Source organism: Anolis carolinensis, chromosome 5 (assembly GCF_035594765.1).
Source record: "Anolis carolinensis isolate JA03-04 chromosome 5, rAnoCar3.1.pri, whole genome shotgun sequence".
NCBI classification, from domain to species: Eukaryota; Metazoa; Chordata; class Lepidosauria; order Squamata; family Dactyloidae; genus Anolis; species Anolis carolinensis.
In genome coordinates this window covers 189,180,616-189,207,007 of record NC_085845.1, presented here as the reverse complement: position 1 = coordinate 189,207,007, position 26,392 = coordinate 189,180,616, and the positions used below count along the sequence as shown (strand labels likewise).

At 44.3% G+C, this 26,392-nt stretch overlaps 1 protein-coding gene across 3 annotated transcripts in view; it reads left to right on the top strand.

Moving 5' to 3' along the window:
• LOC100565504 (perilipin-3) overlaps positions 1-23,625 on the top strand; it is a 50,256-nt gene extending 26,631 nt beyond the window's left edge. Inside the window, exons 1-8 of one of the 3 annotated variants that reach the window (XM_062983129.1) lie at positions 1,190-1,317; positions 3,320-3,403; positions 15,238-15,323; positions 18,455-18,650; positions 19,078-19,160; positions 20,302-20,566; positions 20,982-21,178; positions 23,073-23,625. In XM_062983129.1, the coding sequence (XP_062839199.1) occupies positions 1,251-1,317; positions 3,320-3,403; positions 15,238-15,323; positions 18,455-18,650; positions 19,078-19,160; positions 20,302-20,566; positions 20,982-21,178; positions 23,073-23,498 (1,404 nt within the window). In that variant the 5' untranslated portion in view covers positions 1,190-1,250 and the 3' untranslated portion in view covers positions 23,499-23,625. Of the gene's footprint in view, positions 1-1,189; positions 1,318-3,319; positions 3,404-8,428; positions 8,693-15,237; positions 15,324-18,454; positions 18,651-19,077; positions 19,161-20,301; positions 20,567-20,981; positions 21,179-23,072 lie in introns of those variants that run through there. The other 2 variants (XM_062983130.1, XM_008110509.3) reach the window with 2 other exon arrangements.
• The last annotated feature ends 2,767 nt before the right edge of the window (positions 23,626-26,392 follow it).

Below are 26,392 nucleotides of genomic sequence, written 5' to 3'. Positions count from 1 at the left end.
CATCTCCATTTCTAAGCCGAAAAGCTGCCGTTGTCCGTAGACACCTCCAAGGTCATGTGGCCGGCATGACTGCATGGAACGCCGTTACCTTTCCGCTGGAGCAGTACCTATTGATCTACCCACATTTGCATGTTTTCTAACTGCTAGATTGGCAGAAGCTGGAGCTAACAGCGGGCGCTCACTCCGCTCCCCGGATTTGAACCTGGGACCTTTCGGTCTGCAAGTTCAGCAGCTCAGCGCTTTAACACACTGAGCCACCGGAGGCTCTGCTCAAGACTATGGAATCTTGGAAATTGTAGCTTTAGCCTTCTCTCCATAGAATCATAGAATAGTAGAGTTGGAAGAGACCTCATGGGCCATCCAGTCCAACCCCCTGCCAAGAAGCAGGAAATCGCATTCAAAGCACCAAACTACACCAAACTATAATTCCCCTGATTCCATAACATTGAGCCATGGTAGTTAAAGTAATGTCAAGCTGCATCAATTTTACAGTGTAGATGCAGCCCTCTTTGTCCATTTAATGTGCTGAACTGTAACAATGTAGCTTAAAAATGGATCTATGTCCAATTTTTTAAAAAGTTCCATCCTATTTTGGGTTAATAATGTAATATAGCATCATTTTAGGCATTTGGAGTGGAGAGGTCTTGCATACAGAATCCATATATTGACTTCGTACATAAAGGCAGGTCTTAGGTCTAGTACTTTTGATAGCAGAAGTACTGAAGGAAAGAACAGCATGTTAGAGAACATTTTGTTTTCAAGTGCCTTCAAGTGCTCCAGAATATTCGAAAGTGTCATTACTGTACTGTTGCAATTAATTTAATTCTACACTAGACACATATTTAAGACAATAGAAGCCTTCACCAAAAGGGTACTCCCAGTCAAGAATGGCACCTCCATCACAGGTTGCATGGTCCACTAGCCCAGAAGTTAAAGCAGGTCATCTGACCAGTTTGGGGTCACTGTTCATTGTCATCATGAACCTTTCCAGCCATCTGTGACTTTTTAATTGCTTGAAAGGGTGTTGGTGGACCCTGAACTGGCCATTCTGTGTCCCATCAATGGGATGAAAGAGGGAGAACCTTCAAAGAGGGTTCTGAAGGCAACAAAAACCGTTTGCTATCTTGCTAAGGATCTCAGTATTCTAAGGCAACAATCCGAGGGATTATTGATGCATTCTTATGAGGGGGCGGAAGACAAACGGAAGGAAGGATTCAGAATTCTCCCAACAATAGTCCAAAACAAGGGAAATGCCGCTTCAAGGACGGGGAAAGGAGAGAGACGTCTCCCAGAAATTACTGAAGTTCTGGAAAAAAAGTGAGGCAGGATTTGTATTTTTGTTACTGGGTACACATACTACATATTTTATAAGCCTTATTGTTCTCGTCATGTTAATTAATTCCTTGCAAGAAAACATTAATCAAGATAGCAGTTCTGTTTTACACCAGATTAATTACAGCAAAAATATGTATTTACAAGTCAAATCACTTTTTCAGGGATCCGAGCAAAGAAACAATATACTCTGTCAGGTGACCACACTGAGGTCTGAAAAATTGATAAAGGCCAATATTTTTTTATTTTTTTATTTGAAATATTTATACCCCCCCCCCTTCTCACCTTTACAGAACACATATATGGCAAACATTCAATGCCGATTATACAATTGACAAGGACAGACAACACAGAAGAGGTAAAGGCAGTTTTTCCCGTCTTATTTCTGGCATCTCGGATGCTATGCTCAACTCCAGCAATGGGGAGTGCTGTTGCTCCCTCTTCCATGCCAAGGAGCTTCTCCCCTTGAGGGTGTCTTTATAACCTCCCTGATAAAAGCAGTACCTATTTATCTACTCGCATTTCTGCTTCTGACCTGCTAGGTGGGCAAGTGAGCTGGGGTTAATGATGGGTGCTCACCCCCAACCTGGGCTCTAACTGCTGACCTTTTGAGCAGCAGGATCTTTCTGCAGCACAGCGGTTTAGCCTGCTGTGCTAAGCATAGCCCCAAATTCCACCAAATTCCACCCCTTTCAAAACACCTTCTTGTCACTCAGCCATAATTTTCATCACATTCTGTTCAAGAAAATCACTACCCAGGGAGGCAGAATTACAAAAATCAAATGTTTATGCCATAATTTTGCCTCCCCTCCTCTTCTCAAAGAATGATAAGAAAAAAATCCTGAAATTGGGTTCTTATTTTTAAGGCAAGATCTGTGGATATGCAAAAGGGTTGGGTTGGCAGAATAATGAGCTCAACATATATTGTTAACTTTTAGAGAGCTCAAAAATTGCATGTGTTTCTGTTCACATTGGGTAAGGGCACACTGATCTGTTGTTACATTGATCATTATTGTTACTGCTAGAAATCAATACTCTCGTGAACACTGTTTCCTACAAGCAGCACATGTTCCTGTTGGTTCCTTGAAGAGTTGTCTTTGAACAGTTTTTCCCCATGTGGCATATGCCAGTTATATACAAACCGAATAATCTAATTTATGACCGGAACTGGTCCCATTTATTCCTAAACACAACTGGAAAGTGCTAAGCCACCCGGAGTCCACTTGGGGAGATAGGGCGGAATACAAATAAAGTTTTTTATTATTATTATTATAGGCAAAGGAAGTTGTTGTACAGCATCATGTCTTATAGCCTGTGCTTTTAACCTTTTTGATGGTTTGGTTGCATTCAGAGGTATAGTTATAATGAGGCCAAAATGAAAACATTGTTCCACATATAAGAATCTACTGCTATCCTAGAATCTTCCTGCAGTTTCCAAATGTTTAGCATCCTAGAAGATGAGACATCGAAATTCGTTCAGACCCAGAACATTTATATTTACTGTGTCTATACTCCATTGGTAACTTGCCATTTTGTTTGGTGCTTAAACTGTACCTCTGAATACTCTGGTTAAGATTTGAGCTACAAAGTTAGATATTTGAAGATAGAAGAAAAATGGGGTTAGGAGAGAGAATTCTTATTTGGAGGGCTCCCTTTGAGAGAAAGGTGGGATATACTTACAATCAAGCAAGCAATAAACATATATGTTAATCACTCATCCTTCTTCAGGAGGAAATCTTGTGAAAACTGGAAAAATGCTCTCAATGTTTCCAAAGCTGGCCTTTAAGGGTAATTTTTAAAAAGAATCATCAGCTGTTGCTTGTAAAGCCAATAATGTCACCACATTCCGTTCCTTGTGAAAAGTTTATTTGTTCCACCCTTTCTAATAACTTGTTACGAATGTGTATGAATGTTTTATAAAGTTCGCAACTTAAAGCTTTCCACATCTGCATCATCTGTTTGACCCAATTGCAATATTTTTATCTAGAACTGAAGATACATAAACTACATCGGGCTATTACTATGATGATTTCACCTCAGACGTTTGCAGTCACAAGTAATTCCCCACCAGGTAGGTACCATACAGAACATTTGCTGTGGCCTTTTCCCCAGTTATCTCCACTGCCAGGTTTTGCTTGGATGTCATGATAACTAGGAAAGGGGTTGCTCCTGAATGCTAAATCCATTGATAATCAAACAGCTACTATCCATGATTCAGGGTCCTTCCACTCAGCCATATAACCCATAATATAAAGGCAGATAATTCACAATATCTGCTTTGAACTGGGTTATCTGAGTCCACACTGTCATATGATCCAGTTCAATGTGGATTTTATACAGCAGTGTGGAAGGGGCCTTAGTTGTGAATTAAGAGGCCAATCTGGTATCATAGAGACTTGCGTAGATAAGCTTGGAGGCAGGGCCGGTCCAACAATGAGGTGAATTAAGCGGTCGCTTCGGGCGCAAAACATACGGAAGTCAAGACTGCTTTTTCTGTTGATTTCTTGTAAAACATGATGTTTTGGTGCTTAATTTGTAAAATCTTAATGTAATTTGATGTTTAATAGGTTTTTCCTTAATCCCTCCTTATTATCCAACTTATCCAATGCTTTTATTTTTCAGTGATTGGTTTGGGGGGGGGAGCGCCAAAATTCTGTTCGTCTACACTTGAAAAATACCTAGGGCCGGCTCTGCTTAGAGAAGTTGATCTCTCCCAGATATCTCCACCCAGATACACAGTGCAGCACCAACATGGGGTGGAAGACCATGGGCAGCAGTTGTAATCATCCATAAGAATTCAATCTTCCTCAAAAATCCAGGCACCCATTTTGAAGGTTGGAACCTTGTGTTGAGCAAGAAAGACACAATGAGGATGTTACTGGTGTACCATCCACACTGCTGCCCACCAGTCCCCTTGCCTGAGCTAGCAGAGGTAGTCTTGGAGAATGTGTTGGAAAACCCTGGGACTGGGATTCTAGGGTGATTACCAAAATTGTCCTGACAGGACTGCCAAAAGACTTCATAATTACAGTGACAACTCTGGGGCTGTCTCAGCATTTCATTGGTCCAGTAGAATCAAAGAATCAGAGAACCAAGAGACCACATAGGCCATGCAGTCCATCCTCCTGCCATACAGGAAAAGCACAAAGTACACCTAACCAATGGCCATCCAGCCTCTGTTTAAAAGCTTTTAAGGAAAGAACTTCCACCACACTCTGAGGCAGAGTGTTCCACTGTTGAACAGCTCTTACATTCAGGAGGTTCCTCTTAATGTTCAAGCGGAATCACCTTTCCTGTAATGTTAATCCATTGCTCTGAGTCCTAGTCTTCAGGACAGCAGAAAAAAACCTGCTCCCGCTTCCTTATGGCATCCTTTCAAAGATTTAAACATGGCTATCATGTCTCCTTTCAACCTTCTGTTCTGCAGTATACAGGGTGTATATGAGGAAGGATGTACCCTGGGTTTGGTTTTTGCAGTTGGGAAGGTGGAAGATGTTTTTAGAGGGAATTTCAACAACCTCATCATGATGGTCACAGAAGAGAAACGGAATCAAGGAACAGCAAACTGTTGCACCTTCTCTTGGCTTGCGTATTCTTCCCCATTAACAACTTTTCCCATCTTGACTATACTATGAAGTTGCTTGGCCACATGTGTCCTTGTTTTTATTCGTGAAACGTTAGAGGATATGCATGCGGAGATCAATATCCATCCACAGCCCAAACTATAGTTAAATGGGCATGTCTAATCATCTGAAGGGCCATAGTTGGCCAGCTCTGCTTTACAAGACTCCAGATTTCATGCATCAACTGCAGAAATACCAAAATTAATGTACAGAACTAGCATAGGTCCAATTTCTTCATGGAAATGCTTCTTCTGATGCCCTAGAGTCAGCCACAGAAGAAACATTAAATTCACTATTTGCATTTAGTGAATTTAGCCAGTTTTTAGAAAAAGTAGGGTCCCTTGCCCTTCCAGTGCCTCCTTATAAATGGCAAGGTGCTGCACAAATATGATAGTGTATAAATGTATTCCAAAGATTGAAGTGTAGTGTTGAAATGATGGAATGCGAAGATCTGTAGACACCTCTCCATGAAAGATTGCTTATATATGCTATTGCTTAGCATATTGTGGTTGTTGCAAGTCTGGGTGGGTGTGAGGTGAATATTAAGTTACTTTTTCATTTCCCTGCTAGCAATCGATGACTCACCCTTCTCTTGGTTCTGAAGCGATGTAATTAGGCAGGAGGCTCATGACCTTTATGAAAGTCCTGACAGTGGAAAGAATTTTGAAATAATCAAATCTAGCATCTAAAGAACGTCATTCAAGGAGCATCAGGCAAATGGAACCAGTACCATTATGGCATTCAGGGAAAACATCTTGTTAATAGAAACATTCCAAAAACCCACTGTGATTTTAAAGTAATAGCTGCATTTCAAAACTAGTAAGAGGGAAAATATAATTTTCTTAGTAATAAAATTTAGGATTTTTTAAATTCAGATGTGAACATGAGCAAGTCTTCACTCAAATTAGGGCTTACTCAAGGTATACTTCTAATGGCCTCATCACACTTACCTTTTTTAGTATCCTAGGATGCTAAAGGGACAGTCCAGCGATGGATGGGCATGCTGCCCATCACATGATATCACTGGACTTGAAGCCCCACCCCCAACTGGTGTGGAAACATCATAGGATGCTTCCCTTCTAACATGTGAAGGCTCCTGTGTTGTGCTGGCTCAAATGAAGCCAGCACAATTCAGCGCCACTTTGGCGACACTTCCCAAGTGTGGTGGGGAAAGCATCACCCCACATCCATGCCGTTTTGCCACAGAGACTGGCAAAATGACACAGGGGGAGGGGGGGGTCACCCGTGTGGTGAGGCCGAAAGATTTCTTCTGAATGCCACAACTGTGACATAAGGGAAATGAATATTTAAGCAGAGCTGCGGGTGTATCTACACTGTATAATTAATGCAGTTTGACTACACTTCAACTGCCATAGCCCAATTCTTGGAATAATGGGTGTTGTAGTTTGGTGAGACACCAGCACTATTAGATAGTGAAGGCTAAAGATATTGTAAAACTACAACTCACACGATTCCATAGCATTGTACCATGGATTTCTAGGTATTCCAGCATAACTCTGTTGTCAGCTTCTGCTGGAAGCTGATCATAGAATCATATTGGAGGACCTAAAGAGTCCTATAGAGGAGTTCTCATTAGAAATCTTTAGGACCTCCAGCATGACTGAAGGAAGTAACCACAGAGTCACAATGGAGGACACTGAGATTCCTAGGGAGAACATTGTTATTCAAATCCATAAACAATCAAATCCGCAAAAGTCAAAACCCCAAATACAGAGGTACAATTGTATTCCAAAATCCAAAATTGTTCACATGAGTGGCTGAGATAGTGACACCTTTGCATTCTGGTGGTACAATGTGCACACAGTTTGTTTCATACACAAACCTATTATAAATATTGTATAAAATTACCTTCAAGCTTATGTGTATAATGTATATATATAAAGGATAGCTGAATTTCATGTTTGGATTTGGGTTGCACTTCCAAGATATCTCACTATGTACATATATGCAAATACAGGTATTCCAAAATCCAAAATGCAAAGATCCTAAACATTTTGTATAAGGGATACTCAACCTGTATCCATTTACTTTCTGAAATTAAAGAGTTGTTGTTGTTGTTATTGTTGTTGTTATGTTTATTATGTTTATACCTTGCTTTTTCTCTTAACAAAGGAGACTCAAAGCAGCTTACATTAAAATCATTTAATACAATTTAAAATCTACAAACAAACATTAAAACAATTAAATATCAATGGTATAGAAATTCACAGTTAAAATCCATAAAAACTGATTAAAAACCACAGCACCCCCTGACTTGATCTTTAAAATGTTCTTCTTTAAAGCCTGTCTGAAAAAAAGGATTTTAGCCTGCCAATGGAAGACAGCAAGGAGGAGGTCATTCTGGCTTCCCTGTGCAGCCATCATGAGGGAAGGCCTGCTCTCTCGTTCCCACCAACCGAGCTTAAGATGGAGGTGGGACTGAGAGAAGGGTCTCCTGAAGATCTCAGAGCCAGGACAGGTTCATACAATGGGATGATATGGTCAACTAAATAGCCTGGACTTGAGCCATCTAGGGCTTTAAAGGTCATAACAAGAACTTTGAATTGTGCCCGGAAACAGCCTGGCAGCCAGTGGACCTGCTGCAACAGGAGGGTTGTCTGCTCCCTGTCACCAGCCTCAGTTAGCAACCTGGCTGCAGCTCTTTGGACCAGCTGAAGTTTCCGAGCACTCTTCAAAAGCAGCCCCATGTAGAGCATGTTACAGTAATCCATATGGGTTGTAACTAAGGCATGTATCACTGTGGCCAGATCTGGCTTCTCAAGAACGGGCACAGTTGGCACACAAGTTTTAATTGTGCAAAGGCCCTCCCAGCCATCACCGACATCTGGGCCTCCAGGTTCAATGCCAAATCCAGGAGAACCCCCAAATTGCAAACCTGTGTCTTCAGGGGGAGTATGACCCCATCCAGCACAGGCTGGATCCCTGTTCCCTGATCTGCCTTCCAACTACCGTAACTAGAAGCATCTTTATCTTTTCTGATTTAAGTTTCTATTTGCTCTCATCCTGTGCGAACAATGACAGCCACTAATTTGGGATCAGGACAACCTCTTTGACTTTGGGTGGGAAGGAGTAGTAGAGTTGGGCTTCATCAACATATAGGTGGCACTGCACTCCAAAACTCCGGAAGACCTCTCCCAATGTTTTCATGTATATGTTGAATAGAAAGGGGAACAAAACAGAATCCTGAGCAACCCTACAGGTCAATGGCCAAGGGTTAGAGATAATCCGTCTCTTGATTCAATGCACACAAAAACCCCACTATATTTAGTGGACTCGACATTCAAGGAAGTGAGCGAAGGACTGGTGGCTTAAAGGTGAACTAGTGTTGAATCCAAGTGGACAAGGAATCACAATGAAAAAATTTACATATGAAACCTGATTGGTTGATGATTAGCATTGTTCGCTACTTAGCAAACAGACGAAACTATGGAAACTTCAGAATTTACTACTCTCCCAAGTTCTCCCAAGTGGTTTGTCCTGCTGAATTGTCTTAAGACAATTTTTGAATTGGCTTCTACCCATCCTCACCCATTCTGGGGATGACATCTTAACAGCATGGCACTAGAAGCCACTTCCTGGAGAGGCACTGTAGCCCTCCACTAATGGAGAATGTCCAATATGTTAACATAGTGAATTCTCATTGGGAAGCAATTAACCCAATGGAATAATTCAGACATTCTCCTTCTGTTCCAAACTAGGTGCTGCTGCATGAAAAGGTAATATGACCTTCTGCTCTTGAGTCTGGGTATATATTGGTGATGCCGGTTCAACAACTGAGCTGCAATTTCTCATAAGACCATTTTTCCAGGAGGCTTTTGAGATTTTTTGTTCTTCTCTGCCACCCTTCCAGAAGCTCTCACTAGAAAACTGAAACTTCATAGAATTTTCTCTGAATATCCTCAACTTTTATTTATTTTGTGACAGGCACTATTTCTCCTAATGACCTCAAATGACATTAGGATACGGTGACAGATGGAAAATAGTATACCTTCCAATATTTTCACAAATCAAAACTGTGATGTGCCAAAGCAACATTGGGATATGGTCAAGATGGCAAACATTATTATTAAGGATGGATAGAAAAGCCAGGAAAGGCCGCAACATTATCTTTGGCCACTGCTTACTGGGAAAGACTTGATTCTGCCCTTTCCTTGACTCTCTTCCCAACTGAGTTAACTGGGTACAAACTAAATTTGGACGTTGAACTCAGTTTATGCCAATGGAAATAAACTAAAGGGAGGAAGTGAGAGTAGAGGAGGGAAGCTGGGATACTTTAAAAGCAGCTGAAAAAAATGGGGCAACAGAAAATAAATTAGACTTTCCCCACCAAATTGAGATAGTTGAAGGATATGAAAGGTAGCCAGACTACCGACATTGCTACTCTCCTTACCCTGATCCTTAAGAAACTGCTAGAGAGTGAGTATCTCCTTCCAGTAAAAGAATAAATCAAGAAAACACGTGAAACATATTTGTGCACAAACAGTGGAGAAACCCAAGTCCTATTATTCTATACACACGACAACCTCTTATCTCCCACTAAAGGGCCTCCACCAGGCTAAATGATGTTCACTATCCTTCTCATAATGACTTTTGACAAACCTGCAAAAACTGTATTACAGGAAAGTGATGCATTTTCCTTCCCCCAGCAAACTTGTAATGTAACCCAAAGAACTAAATGTCCCAAACTCAAAGCTGCAGGTTGTGAAAAGAAGTTTGCTTCCCTCTGCTGGTTTCATTTGAAAAATGGGTTTGTGCTCCCTCCTGTATTGCGGGTGGGGTCCCAAACCCCTTTTGGTTTTCAAGACAGATTTGATCACTGGATTAATTTAGGAGAGGGTGTTTTTACCACAACATTTAGACGGTAATTTAAATACGAAATATACCAAACCCCACAGTTTAACAACAAGCCCACCATGTTCCTGAGCACATTTGTCATGCAACAAGCACACACACACACCCCTTTCATCATTAAATGTGAAAGAAGAGCAGTGTTTGTGTACTAGTAAAATCATTGTCTCTACTAGGAAACATCCTAAGAGAGTTCAATCATCTGGTTTGAGAAATATGTTTAAAGATAATTTGGAATTTTTTATAATAGTTGCCAGGTTGAAAACTGGAGGCAGTTTCTCTTCCATCTCATATAGAAAAAGGAATGTCAGCAAGTGTGGTTTGTCACACAACCAGATAGCAAGCAGCATCTGTTGCTGCCTCTGGACTCCTTGCCTACTGCCCCCCTCCCTTTTTCCCAGCGCTGGCCTACTGCCCTCCTCGCTTTCCCCAGCATTGGCTATTGAGTGGTAGAGTGGTATACTACTATAGGAAGGTTCTCTGAGAAGGTAACAGGAAATGAGTTGGAAGGAAACTTCAGGGAAGAATGAACTCGCAAACCTATGTGATCTGCTGGGAAAATCATTCAATACCGTCTTGCAACAGCTGGAAATACTGAACTTGAAACTTGACCATCTCTTCAAAGGAATTTCCCTGATTGTAAAAAATCCTTCTCCTACGGACATTATAACAACTATATCAACCAGGCCCATTAACATGAATAAGGAATTAAGCTCTCTGGAAGGCCGTGGGGGAATTAAGCCTAAGGAGGAGAAGGTAGTCGTCGGATCAGGCCTTGGAGTAACTAGAAAGGGGGGTGGGGCCTTATCTAGGGGAATGAGCATGGGGAGGATGGATAGGAAGGATACCAACAATGCCCTGCAGAAGCCGAATAATGAGCTGTCCTCTAAATTGGTTGAACAACTTTTGGATACTTCCTGCAATGCTCAACATCTTTTACGAACAAATAAGGTTGCAGTGGAAGTTTCAGACTCATTATTGAATAGAGGCAGGTGGACTTCTAAGCGAGCGGTCCAGATATCTCTCTCTCAAATTTTATCCATAAGCCGGTCGGAAGTGAAGATTAAGACTATCGACTGGCTTTGTAGGGAGTACCAATCCTGGAACCGCTCCCTGTGTCTTATCATCGGCTTGGAAGATAAAATATTAAGGGATAAATTGTATTTGTGTGGGCCTAAACTGCAACAGTGGGGCATCACTCTTAGGAGGGTGCTAGTAGACCCACTAATTCGCCCCTTGGACATCGGGCCGAGTATGGATGTTCAAGATTCCCCATTGCGAAGTCATGCTTGTTCTACCCCCCAGTCCCACAACAAGTCTCCACTCTTGTCTAGTCGGCTTACTATTCATGATGAGGCCAAATCAATCGATGCCTCTCTCCCAATAATGGAGAGAAGCTCCTTTTGTAAACAAACAAGTACTTTTGGAGGCTTTCCTTTCCAGGACAGTTGACTAGTCCCGGCAACTGGCAATTCTGCCCAGTTTTTCCATCAGGGGGAGGAGGGCTTGACTGGAGGTGGCTCCATTGAGGTGATATGGGGGAGGAGAAAGCACGGTCACCACCAACCCAGGGAGAAGCGCAACAGAGTTTTTGCGACCCTGGAGAGGATTAGGTGTGGTAGTCTTCAGGACAGACCCCCCAACCTTAAGGTCCTGCTTTTGAACGCCAGATCTGTCAATGGTAAAACAGCTGTCATCCAGGATTTGATCCTGGATGAGAGGGCAGATCTGGCATGCATCACCGAGACATGGCTGGATGAGCTGGGAGGTGTGAATCTTACCCAGCTGTGTCCTCCTGGTTTCGGGGTGCATCAACAGGCCAGAGTTGGGGGGCGGGGAGGAGGAGTTGCGGTGATCTTTCGGCAGTCCATCGCCCTGATCAGATGCGCCGTTCCACAATCCCCGAGGTTCGAGTGTGTCTTCCTGAAGGTGGGAGCCCGAGACAGCTTGGGGATTCTGTTGGTGTACCGTCCACCCCGCGACCCAGCAGTCTCTCTGTCCGAGCTAGCAGAAGTGGTCTCCAATGCGGCCCTTGTCTCCCAACAACTGATAGTTTTGGGAGACTTTAACATTCATGCCGAGTCCACATTGACAGGTGCAGCTCAGGATTTCATGGTTGCCATGACAACCATGGGGCTGTCTCAAGTTATATCAGGGCCCACACATCAGGCAGGACACACCTTGGACCTTGTTTTTGTTGTGGACGGTGGGACAGTCAGAGTGGAAGAGCAAAACATTCTTCCATTGTCATGGTCTGACCATCATCTGATCTGTTTAAGTATCGCCGTGCCTTCTAACCTCCGCAGGGGTGGTGGACCCATTAAGATGGTCCGCCCCAGGAGACTGATGGATCCGGATGGACTTCTGAGGTCTCTTGGGGATCTTCCTGTCCTGGAGACTGGCGATCCTGTCGATGTCCTGGTTGATCGCTATAATAGTGAGCTATCAAGGGCATTGGACACGATCGCTCCCGAACGTCCCCTCTCACTGCGTAGAGTCGCGTCGACTCCTTGGTTTACCGAGGAGTTGGCTGTGATGAAGCGTAGGAGGAGGGGACTAGAGTGCATCTGGAGGAAATCTCGGGACGTGTCCGACCAAGCACGGGCTAAAGCCTCTATTAAGGCGTACTCCGTGGCTCTGCGAGCAGCCAGGAAAGTTTTCACGACTGCCCGCATAGCGTCTGCAGCCAACAGGCCATCGGAGTTGTTCCGAGTTGTGGGGGAGCTCCTGCGGCCTCCTGAGGTCCAGGGGCTTCCCGATGACTTGGCAACTGGGTGCAGCGATTTCGCGCACCACTTTGCAGGCAAAGTTGCTCAGATACGCCTTGAGCTAGACTCCAGCTCAATTGTGGTCTCAGCGGAGGTAACCGAGGTACCTGTCTGTTCGATCTTATGGGATTCTTTCCGGCTTGTTCTTCCTGATGACGTGGAGGGGATTCTTGGGTCTGTGAGGGCGACCACCTGCGCTCTGGATCCTTGTCCCTCTTGGCTGGTCAAGCTGGCCAAAGATGGGTTGTTGGATTGGTTTGTGACCATAATAAATGCTTCTTTGGTTCAGGGGTCGGTGCCATCCTACTTTAAGCAGGCGGTAGTAAAACCACTACTAAAAAAGCCTTCGCTTGACCCATCTATTTGTAACAACTACAGACCAATCTCCAACCTCCCGTTTTTGGGCAAGGTTCTGGAGCGGGTGGTTGCCACGCAGCTCCAGGAATTTCTCGATGACACTGATTTTCTGGACCGCTCGCAGTCTGGCTTCAGGCCTGGGTACAGTACCGAGACGGCTCTGGTCGCCTTGGTGGATGACCTCCGCAGGGAGCTGGACAGGGGGAGTGTGACCCTGCTGGTTCTCTTGGACATCTCAGCGGCTTTCGATACCATCGACCATGGTATCCTTCTGGGGAGGCTCGCCGGGATGGGGCTCGGTGGCACGGTTCTGCAGTGGCTCCGGTCCTTCCTGGAGGGTCGTTCCCAGAGGGTGAAGCTGGGGGACACCTGCTCGGACCCCTGGCCATTGACCTGTGGGGTCCCGCAAGGGTCTATTTTATCCCCCATGCTATTTAACATCTACATGAAACCGTTGGGAGAGGTCATCCGGAGTTTTGGAGGGTGTTGCCATCTCTACGCAGATGACACGCAAATCCACTACTCATTTCCATCTAACTCCAAGGAAGCCCCTCGGATTCTGAACCAGTGCCTGGCCGCTGTGGCGGACTGGATGAGGAGGAACAAGCTGAGGATCAATCCTGACAAGACAGAGGCCCTCCTGGTCAGTCGCCCATCTGATCGGGGTATTGGGTGGCAACCTGTGCTGGACGGGGTTGCACTCCCCCTGAAATCACAGGTCCGCAGTTTGGGGGTCCTCCTGGATTCAGCGTTGACGCTTGAGGCTCAGGTGTCGGCGGTGGCCGGGAGGGCTTTCGCACAACTCAAACTTGTGCGCCAACTGCGACCATACCTCGTGAAGTCTGACTTGACCACGGTGGTGCATGCCTTAGTTACCTCTAGACTGGACTACTGTAATGCGCTCTACGTGGGGCTTCCCTTGAAGACGGCCCGGAAACTACAATTGGTCCAGCGCTCGGCTGCCAGATTAATAACAGGGGCGAGCTACAGGGAACGATCTACTCCCCTGTTTAAAGAGCTCCACTGGCTGCCGTTCACTTTCCGGTCCCAATTCAAGGTGCAGACCATCATCTATAAAGCCCTAAACGGTTTGGGACCCACCTACCTTAGGGACCGTATCTCCTACCATAAACCTGCTCGTTCCCTTCGTTCATCCGGGGAGGCCTTCCTTTCGCCACTGCCTCTGTCCCAGGCCCGTCTTGTGGGAACGAAGGAGAGGGCTTTTTCTGCTGTGGCCCCCCGACTGTGGAATTCATTGCCCACTGAGATTAGGCAAGCCCCCACCTTGTTAGCCTTTAAGAAAGATCTAAAAACATGGCTTTTCCGATGTGCCTTTGGGGAGTAAATGTAATATATTGCTCTGGCCATTCCCCTTGGTTTTTATCCTTTAGACTGCTCCACCATTTTATTTCCCTGTTTCCCCCTATTCCTATGTCTCTCTCTCCCGAGTTTTTAATTAAGTGTTCATGTGGCCCGCCCTGTTTTTTACTGTTTTCTCTGATTTGTGCTGTAATGTATATGATTATTTTTGCACTGTTATATTGTGTTATGATATGTTGTTTTATTTTGTTATATTGTATGGTGTCTGGGCATGGCCCCATGTAAGCCGCCCCGAGTCCCCGTTGGGGAGATGGTGGCGGGGTATAAATAAAGTTTTATTATTATTATTATTATCTGTTTAATTGTCTCTTCAACAAAAGCATTACAGGTAGAGGAGAAATATCCAGTTTTTATTGTGGCAACCCTAGTACTTGGGTTTTACAGTAGACTCTCACTTATCCAACGTAAACTGGCGGGCAGAACATTGGATAAGCGAATATGTGGGATAATAAGGAGATATTAAGAAAAAGCCTATTAAACATCAAAATAGGTTATGATTTTACAAATTAAGCACCCTAACATCATGCTGTACAACAAATTTGACAGAAAAAGTAGTTCAATACGCACTAATGCTATGTAGTAATTACTGTATTTATGAATTTAGCACCAAAATATCACGATGTATTGAAAACATTGACTACAAAAATGCATTGGATAATCCAGAACATTGGATAACTGAGTGTTGGATAAGTGAGACTCTACTGTATATCCTAAATTTGTAGAATTGCGTATGAGACTTTTATATTCTAGCAGAAACATCATGTGAACTGGAGGAATACTCAAAATTGAAGTTTAAGGAAATTCATAGCTGAATGAGATCTGAATTCTTATCTTTTTCTCTTATGAGTCTTGCCCAACCACTGGAGTTAATCTGTGAGTCACTTTCTGTCTGTTATTTTCTCATCCAGTGGCCAGCGAGCCCATCATGTCTACTAAGAAGCCAGAATCACATATCATGTCTTCAGAGACCTCTGATGAAAGTATTGAAGAAGAGGTAGTTGTGCTCTTGTTTATATGCTGTTCTACCAAGGAAAGTTTATGATTGATTCTGTCTACTGTTTTGGCTGAGGAGACATTACATGTTTCTGGGGTAGTCCAGAGAAACCATATTGTCCACATTTTGTCCCATCAGTATTATCGCCATCTTAACTTGTAGAGTGTTTTTAAAATGAAGGGAGAAAAGGGAATGGATACTGGGAAAATAAGGGCGTAGAACACAAAATCCTGAAAAGTGTATCTCAAGGGATGTGTTGTCTGTACAATCCCCAAATCCTTAGTATGATCTCCATATCCACATGGGAAATGTTCCTGATCCTACCATGGAAACAGGAAACCATAACTAATAGTAGACCCCACTGAAATGGAACAAACAATTTCCACTGGAAGATACCATAGAGAACCTCTCTAGGAATTTTCCAGATCCTCCAGGATCTAGAAAATCCTTCTAGAGGTGCTCTAAAGTAACTCTATAATGACTTCTGCAGAATATACCACCAAATTACTTGGAGAACCTAGAAAATACCTAGAAGACATATTTCGTTGTATGCATGTAAATGAAGCCATGGGTACTGGTCCTGCAGATTATAATTTATAGCAGATAGTTGGGATGTGAACATTGTTTCATAGAAACCCACCATCATTATCATACTATTCAAGTTCTGCAAATGAGATTTTATTTTTCCCACATTAAAATTTCTGTATACTTCAGTACAACCTTTTCCTGATCTACCCATTTTATACTTTCCTATCAAATGAAATGTGTTGAAATATATATGTTTCATACACAGCTGTTTTTAAAATATGCTACATTTGCTTGCTTATAATGCAAAATGAAAAAAATGTCTGATGCTTGCATGTTTCTTCCTAATGAATGGAGCCCCAAAGATATGTGCAGACCACATGTTGGATAAATTCCTTTCAAACTCTTAATGCAAATTTATTTCCTCTAGCCAGCAGCTGACAAAAATCCGGTTAAAGACCATGCAGAATTGGACAAGTTTTTTCTCAATAACTGAATACATAATTTTTAAACTGAGGATTACTTTCCATATTTTGAATTCATCTTCTCACATGATTCAAGACAGAAGTGGGGGAGATCAAGCAGAGGCAGCACTTCCAAGCAAAGATGTCTGTTAGGTTCCTTTGGCTTTTATTGGTTCCGTATTTTAATGTTTCGTAGATGTCTGACTCCTTCTCAGTGGGGTTTCCCATGTTGGGGATTGTGGATAATAGGTAGAAGCTCTTACGTGTGCCCATAAGCCCAGCATCACCCAGCAGAATGATGCACCACTCCGCTTTGCAGAACAAATAACATAGGAACTTTTACTAAGTCCAAGAGATCAAACAATGATACTTACAGAAACCAGCAGTCATAAACAGTCCTTTCTTTAGTCCATAAATCTGCTTCAGTGAAGATCTGCAGCAAACAAGGCCTCAGAAATAGTCAGGCCTTTCTGAGTACACAGCCATATTCCTTCCAGCCAGTACTCAGAAGACTCACACACACACAGGGAGAAACCTGTTCAAACCGGTTCTCCAGCAGCAGACCAGCAACAGTTACAAACCTATTCCCCAGCTCCTTGCAAACTCAGCCAATCAGCTTCATGCATTTGATTTTCCAGTTAACACACCTAGAGTATCTTTACAAACCATGACATCCCAAACACTAATAACATTTCTCTCTCTGAGTTCTATTGGGCCAACTATAACTTAATAGTGAATACTGTAAACACAATCACAATTTAAATCTCAATACAGTAGAGTCTCACTTATCCAACATTCGCTTATCCAACGTTCTGGATTATCCAACGCAGTCTGCCTCCCACCTGGATCCACAGCTCTTTCTCTAGGCAGCAAGGACTGAATGTTTTATGGATTTAATTTTTGACAATGTTGTTACTGTAAGTTCATTTTATGAAATTTTATCTTTAATTGTAGTCAATTTGTTAACAGTCAATGCTTTTGATGATAAATTCGTAAATACAGTAATTATTACATAATGTTACCGTATATTGAACTGCTTTTTCTGTTGATTTGTTGTAAAACATGGTTTCCTGCTTCTTGACAGGGGGTTGGACTGGATGGCCCATGAGATCTCTTCCAACTCTACTATTCTATGAATCTATGGTGCTTAATTTGTAAAATCATAGTTTAATTTGATGTTTAATAGGCTTTTCCTTAATCCCTCCTTATTATCCAACATTTTTGCTTATCCAATGTTCTGCCGGCCTGTTTATGTTGGATAAGATAAGTGAGACTCTACTATATATATATATTTTAACAGCAATTCAACAAATTAATGCAAAATCCAAAACACTTCTGGTCCCAAGCATTTCAGATAAAAGATAGTATATACAGGCTTACATTATAAGACCATCCTAGTCAAAATACCCAAATAAGTTAACTTTGCATTTCAAAATACAAACTTAACTTACTTGGATATTTCTAATTTCTCCATATAAATTGTGTCCAAAATGTTGTTATACCACACATTCATTTCTCTTTCAGGAACACATGGATGTGAGGGAAAGATAAAATGAAAGCATGGCTCTCCAAATAATAATTCTGTTCCCACTAAGGAAATGTTCCTTCAGTGCCCACATTTCTAACATCGCTATAACTTGAGCTTTTAGAAATGTAGTTTTGCAGCACAAGGAAAAGGGACAGCCTTAGTAACCAAGAGAATGTGAAAGAGGACTTCATCACACAAAGTTGTAATTTCGCGGCAGTCATGTGGACAGTGGTCATAGATACATGCTAGCATGAAAATCCTTGTTATCAAGTCACACAATTGTGCACATTCATGATCGCACTATTGTACATCTGCTAAAAATTACTGTAATTTTTTAAAGAGTGGTAGAAGAGAATTCCACCCTGGTGTCACTTCAGTGCTGAAGAACAAATGTATTGGGTGGAAAGAAGTCTTATTTTGAGGGATAATTTCTTCATCCCACCCCCCAAAATCTTGTAGCTGTTAGGACTGCTAGACTAAAAACTTACTAGAAAAAACTTGCAGATCCCATATATTGGACGGAAGGCCATGCTTGAAGGGCTGGAGCCAATCAGCTTGGAAAACCAGCCTAGCTTTTATCCCATTTATGACTTTTTTCTGTGTTTCCATATCAGAATATCTTGAAGAGAGTTGGCAGTCTGCCTCTGGTTTGCTCTGTTTGTGACTTGGTGTCTTCAAACTACGTCTCTATGAAAAGAAAAAATTCCTACCTTCAGACGGTGTGTGATGGGGCAGAGAAAGGTGTGAAATCCCTCACTGGAGCTGCAGTCAGCAAGGCACAACCGCTTTTGACTACACTCGAACCCCAACGTGAGTCAAAATGAGATGCAGATTGCCACATTTGTAGGGTTTCGTTACAATGGTCAGATGTGACAATAACCATTTATGGTCAAGTCCCCCACAATCTTCCTCAAATCTCCTCTCTTTTCTATATATACATTATATCTTCTAACAACACCAAGTTCAGGTTAACTGCAAGGAATTTCAAGGAGAATATGTGGGTTTTCTGGAATGCCAAAGAAACACAATTTCAGCTAATTATTGTTCATTGTTTAACAGTATATCAAGATAAAAAGCAAATTCCACCATTAGAGTATCTTTTGGTCTTCAGGTTCTCAATTGCAATGTTTCTGAACTTTTCTTAAGGGAACTACTACTACCCCAACCTATAAATCATGAGTAGATAGTGTATTGACTATGAAAATGATTTCAGGAAAAAAATGTTTTCTGTTATCAGTTGCAACAGCGAACAAGTATGCTTGTCGAGGCCTAGACACAGTAGAAGAGAAGTTACCTATTCTTCAACAGACCGCTGATCAGGTAGCTATTGTCTGTCTTCTAATTGTTTCTGAAAAGTTAGGCAGACCTTCATAAGAAAAAGTGACCAGCTCCTTGGAAAGGCACAGTCCGTTCTACAATAAACCGAGACCTACAGGTAGGAAACATTCTGAACTATCATGAGTTCCACCAGTGTACCACGATTTTTTTAATTTCCAGCATTTAGTCCATTAACATTACACTATTTGGACAGTGTATAAGGGGAGGGGGGGGAATTACAATTCATTAAACAAAGGAAAAAATATAAGAGAACACTAAAGGGGGTAATCATACAGCAAGACCTGCAATAGCTCCTATACCTTAAGTAGTTGTACCAAAGGGGGTGTTGCTTAAACAGGCATAAAAGGTAAAGGTTTTCCCCTGACGTTAAGTCCAGTCATGTCTGACTCTGGGGGTTGGTGCTCATCTCCATTTCTAAGCCGAAGAGCCGGCATTGTTCGTAGACACCTCCAAGGTCATGTGGCCAGCATGACTGCATGGAGCACCATTACCTTCCCACCGGAGCAGTACCTATTGATCTACTCACATTGGCATGTTTTCGAACTGCTAGGTTGGCAGAAGCTGGAGCTAACAGCAGCTGTTCACGCCGCTCCTGGGGTTTGAACCTGGGACCTTTCGGTCTCCCGCTCAGTGCTTTAACGCACTTCACCACCGGGGCTCCCATAGCTATTCTTATTCCTGTATTAAAAGCTGTAAAAACCAAAATTTCATCACCTGTACTTCCTGACACACAAACAGAAAAATGGGCTTAGAGAAAAAAACACCTTAAGAAAAACTAAAGAGTATTGTATAATAATAGCTTGAGTACAGGACCAATTATTCTGGGATACCAGGGTTTGAATCCCTTCTTGACTATGGAAACCTAGTAGGTGATCTTAGGCAAGTCATACTCTCTCAGCCTCAAAGGATGCTAAAGGCAAACCCACTCTGAACAAATCTTGCCAAGAAAATCCCATGATAGCTTCACCTTAGGGTCGCTGTAAGTCAGAAACAACTTGAAGACACACAACCACAACAAGAAAAACAGACGTCAGTCCCATGGAACAGAGACTACAATCAAAGGGTGAATGCTCTGTGTTCAATCCAATCCAATCCAATCCATCCTTCCCTTTACCTCCTGCAGGTTGTCTCTGATACCAAAGAGTTGATGTCTTCTAAAGTCACAGGCGCAAAAAATGCCGTGAGTCGCAGACTATCAGGGATGGTGTGTATGACCAAAGATGCCATGCAGGGTGGTGTGAAGACCACAACATCCATGGTGACTGGCAGTATGAGTATGGTGATGGGAACAAAAATGGGGCAGATGGCCAAGAACAGCGTGGAAGCGATATTGGGCAGGTCCCATGCCTTTGTGGACCACTACCTCCTTGTTTCTGATGAAGATACAAGTAAGAAATCCATTTGGAATTTGACTCCATATTTTTTTTATAGTATAGAAAGGTTTGGGATTTTAATGGCATGGACAAATAGAAGACCACTGAAAAAGAGATTTTAACTAAGGAGGAGGAGGAACTACCTGACAGTAAAAGCTGTTTGACAGCAGTACAGTGTTCATCATGCTAGTAAGATATTGCAAGTTATTCTGTTTGAAACTGTTTCCCACATACCCAAAGTGGTGGTCCATGAACTGGTGCCAGCCCTCATGCCATCTGCTAGCAGCGCTGGACATCTTCATAGGAAGGAAATACATAACGTCAGTCAATGGACACAGATATGGTGCCAATCCCTGGCACAGAGGGAAAATGTTTTTGCTATATTCTCTGATCTCATCTAACAATCATACTGTGATTTTCTTTCTTTCAGTTGAAGTTAAAAGATGTCACCAAACAAAAGTAGGGAATTCCATGCAGCATGTACAGGCACAGATAGAATGTGATGGGTATTTGTCCTGTTTGATTTCCCTGCTGAACAAATTCCACCATGCTGCTTCCAGGCAATCTCAGCACCATATGAGGCATGTAAGCCTCAACCTCCAAAAAGTACTTGAGAACCACTATCTGGTAACGCCCACATTTTCTTCTTTTCACATTCTATTTTGTTTTCAAGTAGATAGGAATAATAATCATATGGTTTTAAAAAGGGAGTGGTTAAAATCATTCTTGTACTAGTGTCAAGGTTTACTGAAGTGTAGAATTGCTCCTCATCCCGCAGCATCAGTCTAGAGTTGTATTATTATTTAGCATCTTACTTAACAGCGATTCTCATCTATGTAGTGGAAGACATTTTGTGTCACATGATTTTTTTCACATATATATCTTGTATTTAGTGCACTTTGTTTTATAAGTAATCATGTGAAAGTAAGCCTGATTCCTAGAGCAAACGTTTTTCAGGAAACTCCATTAACTTTCAGGAAGTTCCATTGGACTTAATTGTAGGAAATGCATATTCCCCTAATATTTAGTCTGACCCTCAAAGTTTAGATTGACCACATGGTTTCTGTACTGAGAGGCTACAAAAGTGTGGATCATTTGTTTTGGATAGAGAAAGGAATTGTCATTTTTGGAACATGAAGATGCCTTATTGTGGATCAGGCCATTGGTCCATTGAGTCCAGGATCTTCTACTGTGAAGGATGATGATTCTTTACGCTCTGATGGAATCATCAGTGGTCCCATCTGAAAACATTAATAAATTATTTAGATAATTGCAGGCAATCAGCTACATGGAAATACAGTAGAGTCTCACTTATCCAGCACTTGCTTATCCAACGTTCTGGATTATCTAACGCATTTTTGGAGTCAATGTTTTCAATATATTGTGATATTTTGGTGCTAAATTCATAAATACAGTAATTACTACATAGCATTACTGCGTATTGAACTACCTTTTCTGCCAAATTTGTTGTCTAACATGATGTTTTGGCGCTTAATTTGTAAAATCATAACCTAATTTGACGTTTAATAGGCTTTTCCTTAGTCTCTCCTTATTATCCAACATATTCACTTATCCAACGTTCTGCCGGCCCATTTACGTTGGATAAGCGAGACTCTACTGTAATGTTTTTCACTGGTCAGTTACAGTACTTTTTCATCAGGAGCAAGGTCCAAAGGCAATGTAGAGATGGTTTTCCACTATTGTGTCGCCTTGGTTACAAAAAATGATCAACTTCAATAATCTGTCATGGGGATGAGCAGATTTCCCAAGACTTCTTAAAGTTGAATCAGTGACAATCTCAGGATTTCTGTTACTGATCCTTTTGCAATGAAGAAGGTGCTGCTGTGAGCGAAGATGGTCATAGCAAGTATGGGGAAGATTGATACGTTTGCCTTAGATTTGAGTTTTGATCCCCGAGACTAGTAGGGATACGAGCCAAAGGGGCTCTTTGTTGCAAAGAGTGCAAGAACTATGGGTAAAATTATGCTTGATGACAGTATTTGTGTATGTACTTAACAATTGCATTTTAAAGTGAAGATATTAAAATTTAAATAGAAGACAGGATGGTGTTGGTAGCCCTTGAAAGTCAGCTGTCAATTGAACAAGAGTGGGGTAGGTCACATTCTGACAATCTCCTGTGTCTTTTAATAAGAGCACCGTTTTCAGAAATCAGCTTTCATGGCCTGATGGTAAGTGTTAGCACCCTGTTGTTTAATGTATTGATTAAGGTATAGGAGTAGGATCAAGATAATAAGTTGTCAAGCCCATCCTAGTAGGACTCATATATCCATGTCCAAACTTGTCCCTGAATGGGGAAGAAGGATCATAGTTCAGTGGCAGACATATGCTCTGCTCACAAAAATCAGGGATATCTCCAGGTAGGACTAAAAAAATATATCAATTTTTGAATGCTTGGACAGAAACTGCCAGCCCAGGTCAACAATTTTAAGCTAGACCAAACCCACTTATGTTCCTTCTGCATTCCCAGTTATATTCCTTCCAATGTATCTTCCCATTTCAGGAATGGAAGACTTGGCTGATAACCTTGTACTACACAATAACACTCCCACTGAGGACCATCTATTTGATCATCTTGTTTACCATTGATGAATTCTTGGCCACGGTGGTCGAGAATGTTCCTCAAGCCACTTACATCCTAGAAGAGCTCCAGTTGGCACTTGCTGCAATCCGTTGCCTCCAGGATCTGTGCCAAAGGATTTTTACCGAAGTTTGGGAAAAAATGTTGCAGGAGGAGAACCTGAATTCACTTTTGAACTACATTGCACAAACCATTCCATTTTGTTTCTTAACACGCTATTGCAAATTCAGGACCTCTACAGAGAGCACCATCCGAGCTCTGAAGACCATGAAGAAGTTGCAAGCATCCCGAGACAGCCTCCTCATGCTGAAGGAATCTGGAAGCGGCTACATGGCAATGGCCACCTGAGCCTTGGCTCTTGTTCTGCTGTAGAAGGTGGAATTGTACAAGATGTGGGCAACTGACATTTTAAGGAACTTGGTTCAGGGATTACATCCTTGGGCAACAGCAATCTTGCAATAAATTAGTGAAGCTATGTGTGTGTCTTTCTCTTGCTCTCTTCTACCCAGTTCTGAAAAATCAGGGAAACAAACTCATTGTGGAAAGAAAGTAAAAGCACACTGCTGTAGACTCCAAAAGCCAGAAGATCTGATCATATTGAAATAAATAAATAAATAAATGACATTCCCATTTATGTTAACAAATGGCTTCCCAACAGAGAAAAACTGGGATATGGATGTGACATTTAAATAAAATAGTGGTCTCTTTGAGATTCCTAGCTCTTTCACTGCCATAGGCGCCTTCGACACTGACATTAATCCAGATTATTTGCTTTCGATTATGTGTCAGTGTAGACATGTAATCCAGTTTCAAAGCAGATAGTGTGAATTATATGCTTTGATAATCTGGATTATATGGCAGTGTAAAGGGGGCCATAGTTTCTTATAAGAGGTGCAGAAATGATGTTAGAACCACTGTTCCAACACAGCAGATACTCAGCAGGCATGGCATAGTCAAGCTAGAAAGGAGAGAAGCATATTTAGTAAATATCACCATCAAATTTGGCCCAAGGCATTTTTGCTGCCTGACTTTAAAGACAAACTAGGATCACCAGGTTTTCATAATAGCAATATGGGACAGTTAAAGTTCACATGTCATTCAGGACTGTCATCAGGGCCGGTCCAACAATGGAGGCCGTTTAAGCGGCCGCTTCGGGCGCACGTCAAGGGGGGCGCTGTTGAGGCTCCCTCTCGCACTCCTCGGCCCACTCGCGCATCTCTCGCACCCGGCCCACTCGCGGCCCTCTCGCACTCGGCTCAATCGCGCCCCTCTCGCACTCGGCCCACTCACGCCTCTCTCGCACTCGGCCCACTCACGCATCTCTCTCACTCGGCCCACTCGCGCCCCTCTCGCACTCGGCCCACTCACGCATCTCTCTCACTCGGCCCACTCACGCCCCTCTCGCACTCGGCCCACTCACGCCTCTCTCGCACTCGGCCCACTCACACCTCTCTCTCACTCGGCCCACTCGCGCCTCTCTCGCACTCGGCCCACTCACACCCCTCTCTCGCACTCGGCCCACTCATGCACCTCTCGCACTCGGCCCACTCACGCCTCTCTCGCACTCGGCCCACTCACGCCCCTCTCGCACTCGGCCCACTCACGCCTCTCTCGCACTCGGCCCACTCGCACCTCTCTCGCACTCGGCCCACTCACGCCCCTCTCGCACTCGGCCCACTCACGCCTCTCTCGCACTCAGCCCACTCACACCCCTCTTGCACTCGGCCCACTCATGCCCCTCTCGCACTCGGCCCACTCACGCCTCTCTCGCACTCGGCCCACTCACGCCCCTCTCGCACTCGGCCCACTCACGCCTCTCTCGCACTCGGCCCACTCGCACCTCTCTCTCACTCGGCCCACTCACGCATCTCTCGCACTCGGCCCACTCACGCATCTCTCTCACTCGGCCCACTCGCGCCCCTCTCGCACTCGGCCCACTCACGCATCTCTCTCACTCGGCCCACTCACGCCCCTCTCGCACACGGCCCACTCACGCCTCTCTCGCACTCGGCCCACTCGCACCTCTCTCTCACTCGGCCCACTCGCGCCTCTCTCGCACTCGGCCCACTCACACCCCTCTCGCACTCGGCCCACTCATGCCCCTCTCGCACTCGGCCCACTCACGCCTCTCTCGCACTCGGCCCACTCACGCCCCTCTCGCACTCGGCCCACTCACGCATCTCTCTCACTCGGCCCACTCACGCCCCTCTCGCACTCGGCCCACTCACGCCTCTCTCGCACTCGGCCCACTCATGCCCCTCTCGCACTCGGCCCACTCACGCCTCTCTCGCACTCGGCCCACTCACGCCCCTCTCGCACTCGGCCCACTCACGCCCCTCTCGCACTCGGCCCACTCACGCCCCTCTCGCACTCGGCCCACTCACGCCTCTCTCGCACTCGGCCCACTCATGCCCCTCTCGCACTCGGCCCACTCACGCATCTCTCTCACTCGGCCCACTCACGCCCCTCTCGCACTCGGCCCACTCACGCCTCTCTCGCACTCGGCCCACTCACGCCCCTCTCGCACTCGGCCCACTCACGCCTCTCTCGCACTCGGCCCACTTGCACCTCTCTCTCACTCGGCCCACTCACGCATCTCTCGCACTCGGCCCACTCACGCATCTCTCTCACTCGGCCCACTCGCGCCCCTCTCGCACTCGGCCCACTCACGCATCTCTCTCACTCGGCCCACTCACGCCCCTCTCGCACTCGGCCCACTCACGCCTCTCTCGCACTCGGCCCACTCGCGCCTCTCTCTCACTCGGCCCACTCGCGCCTCTCTCGCACTCGGCCCACTCACACCCCTCTTGCACTCGGCCCACTCATGCCCCTCTCGCACTCGGCCCACTCACGCCTCTCTCGCACTCGGCCCACTCACGCCCCTCTCGCACTCGGCCCACTCACGCCTCTCTCGCACTCGGCCCACTCGCACCTCTCTCTCACTCGGCCCACTCGCACCTCTCTCGCACTCGGCCCACTCACACCCCTCTTGCACTCAGCCCACTCATGCCCCTCTCGCACTCGGCCCACTCACGCCTCTCTCGCACTCGGCCCACTCACGCCCCTCTCGCACTCGGCCCACTCACGCCTCTCTCGCACTCGGCCCACTCACGCCCCTCTCGCACTCGGCCCACTCACGCCTCTCTCGCACTCGGCCCACTCACGCCCCTCTCGCACTCGGCCCACTCACGCCTCTCTCGCACTCGGCCCACTCACGCCCCTCTCGCACTCGGCCCACTCAC